Source organism: Parasteatoda tepidariorum, chromosome 3, assembly GCF_982258835.1.
Source record: "Parasteatoda tepidariorum strain Cologne lab strain chromosome 3, Ptep-v5.0, whole genome shotgun sequence".
Taxonomy (NCBI): Eukaryota; Metazoa; Arthropoda; class Arachnida; order Araneae; family Theridiidae; genus Parasteatoda; species Parasteatoda tepidariorum.
The window spans coordinates 112,102,404-112,104,369 of NC_141757.1; the positions used below are offsets into that span (position 1 = coordinate 112,102,404).

Below are 1,966 nucleotides of genomic sequence, written 5' to 3' on the forward strand. Positions count from 1 at the left end.
CAGTGGTGAGGCGTGTGTGGTGATCAATCACGTTGGCTGCTATTGTGAGCCAGTCCGTGGTTGATTGTGTGATATGTATGTTTTGTTTATGTTGTGTTGTGTGTTTCAAATAATTTTATTATGAGTAGTAGTTGAGGCAGTCTTTTCGTGGATCATGATATAGATTAGTGTATTATTGTGTGTGTTTATCGACAGTTAAGCCATCTCTTGTTTGTGTGGATCGAGCATGTGGGCTTTTTTATTTTTATTATTATTAGCCTCACGGACAACAGCTAGTGTTGACTGACTCCCTGCCAATTGTTTGCTGGTCAGGGGTGGGGCCAGAGTGCGTTTTTATGTTAAAGCAATGGTTTGCCTGGAGCCCTGACACATTATGATTGTATTTGCTTCCAGTATTTTTACAAAGTCATTATTAGGTTTATGACATATTGTCAGTGATGTTCCTGGTTATGGCTAGAATATTTATTAGTTTTTGCATAATATGCTTGTTTTTGAAACTGTCTGCAAATATCGTTCTGCCTTGTTCATTGGGTTTTTTGAGGTGGTACGATTCAGTTAGTGGGCAGTCATGTAGGTAGTGACTTGGGGTACCTGTGTCATTGCATGGGCATGTGTCTGTGTTTATTCGCTGCATCCTGTGTAAGAATGAGGGGAAGAAGCCATGTCCTGTAGGGAATTGTATTGCTGCTGGATGGCCTATGAGTCGGTCTGTGTCTACTTTAGGATAATATGATTTTGTTGTATAGCCTTTTTCATTTTCGTCCCAGTATGCTTGCCAAAGTTTTTGTGTGATGTTTTTAAGTTTATTTCTTAGGCTCGATGGTGGAAGCAGAACACCGCTGGGAATCCAGTGACCTGCTGCTGCGTCTTTAGCCGCTAGATCCGCTGCTTCATTACCTATGTTACCTGCGTGCGCTGCCACCCTGTGAATTTGTGTGTTGCATTTTCTGACTAGGTGTTCTAGTTATCTTTATGTTGTTGCCACGTGTGGGTCTTTTTGTTTCGTTTTTCTAATAGCGTGTATACTAGCCAGACTGTCTGTGAAAATTGTTGCATCTCTGCAGCTGTGTGTCTCTAACCAATTGAAGGCTTCTTTGATGGCTAAAACCTCTGCTTGATACACTGTGTTTTCTTGTTTCAGCGTAAATTTGTTTGTATCTGTACGTCGGTTGTTGTGGTAAGCACAGAATGCAGCTCCCACGCCATCGTCTGTTTTGGAGCCATTGGTGTAGATTTGTACCGTCGTTGTCTTGCTAGTTCTAGTTCTTGTTGGTAGGTTAGTGTATTTATGACTAGTCTTATGGGCCGGGTGGACCATATGTGTTTTTATCTTTTGCTGATAATCACCCGCTTTTATGTCATATTGTGCGTTTTCTTGATTGAATCTTAGTGTGTTAGCTAGTAGTACTTCTTTTTGGATTTGCAGGTGCAATGGCGGTAAACCTGCCAGAACATTCAGACCTGGTGTGGGTGCCGTTTTGAATGATCTTGTTATTCTGACTAGTAGGGGCCGCTGCACCTTGTGCAGCTCTTTGATCGCGGTTATATTTAGCTCTGTACCCCATGCTGCTGCAGCGTACGTAAAGGCCTTTTCTGCCACAGTCTTGTACCAATGCTTGAGCATTTTAGTATTAATGCCCCCGATCCTTGGGGCTAGCTTTATGAGATTGTTGTGGCTCTTGTTATTAGTGATTTAATGTGTTCTAGGTAGTTTAGATGATGATCCAATACTATACCTAGGTATTTGATGTGATTTACTGATTTTATTGTGTTTCCGTCTATTTTGATTATTGGTTGTCTCTGCTTGAAAGGATTATTAAAAGTGATGTAGTTGCACTTGTTAATTGACAGTTTTTTGCTTTGTGCCTTACAAAAGTTGCTGAATTGTGTCATTGCCTCATTAGCATTAGATTCCAGGTCTTTCCTTGTTCTGCCTGAGACAATGAAGCTGTAGTCATCTACAAAG

The 1,966-nt window shown here is 41.1% G+C and overlaps 1 protein-coding gene across 1 annotated transcript; it reads right to left on the reverse strand.

The window, feature by feature from the left end:
* Positions 1 to 418: 418 nt before the first annotated feature.
* On the reverse strand, positions 419 to 1,624 carry LOC147814179 (uncharacterized). Its single transcript, XM_087160245.1, has 2 exons — positions 1,080 to 1,624; positions 419 to 923 (listed from the first exon to the last, which is right to left on the reverse strand). The coding sequence occupies exons 1-2, from the start codon at positions 1,622 to 1,624 to the stop codon at positions 419 to 421; spliced, it is 1,050 nt and encodes a 349-aa protein (XP_087016371.1).
* Between the last annotated feature and the right edge of the window lie 342 nt (positions 1,625 to 1,966).

What these genes read in the sequence shown, in the direction of transcription:
- LOC147814179 (XM_087160245.1), bottom strand. Translation starts at nt 1,624, where the DNA reads ATGCTCAAGCATTGGTACAAGACTGTGGCAGAAAAGGCCTTTACGTAC. An exon ending in ATCAAAGAAGCCTTCAATTG is followed by an intron (nt 924 to 1,079) that starts GTTAGAGACACA and finishes ACAAATTCACAG; the next exon opens with GGTGGCAGCGCACGCAGGTA.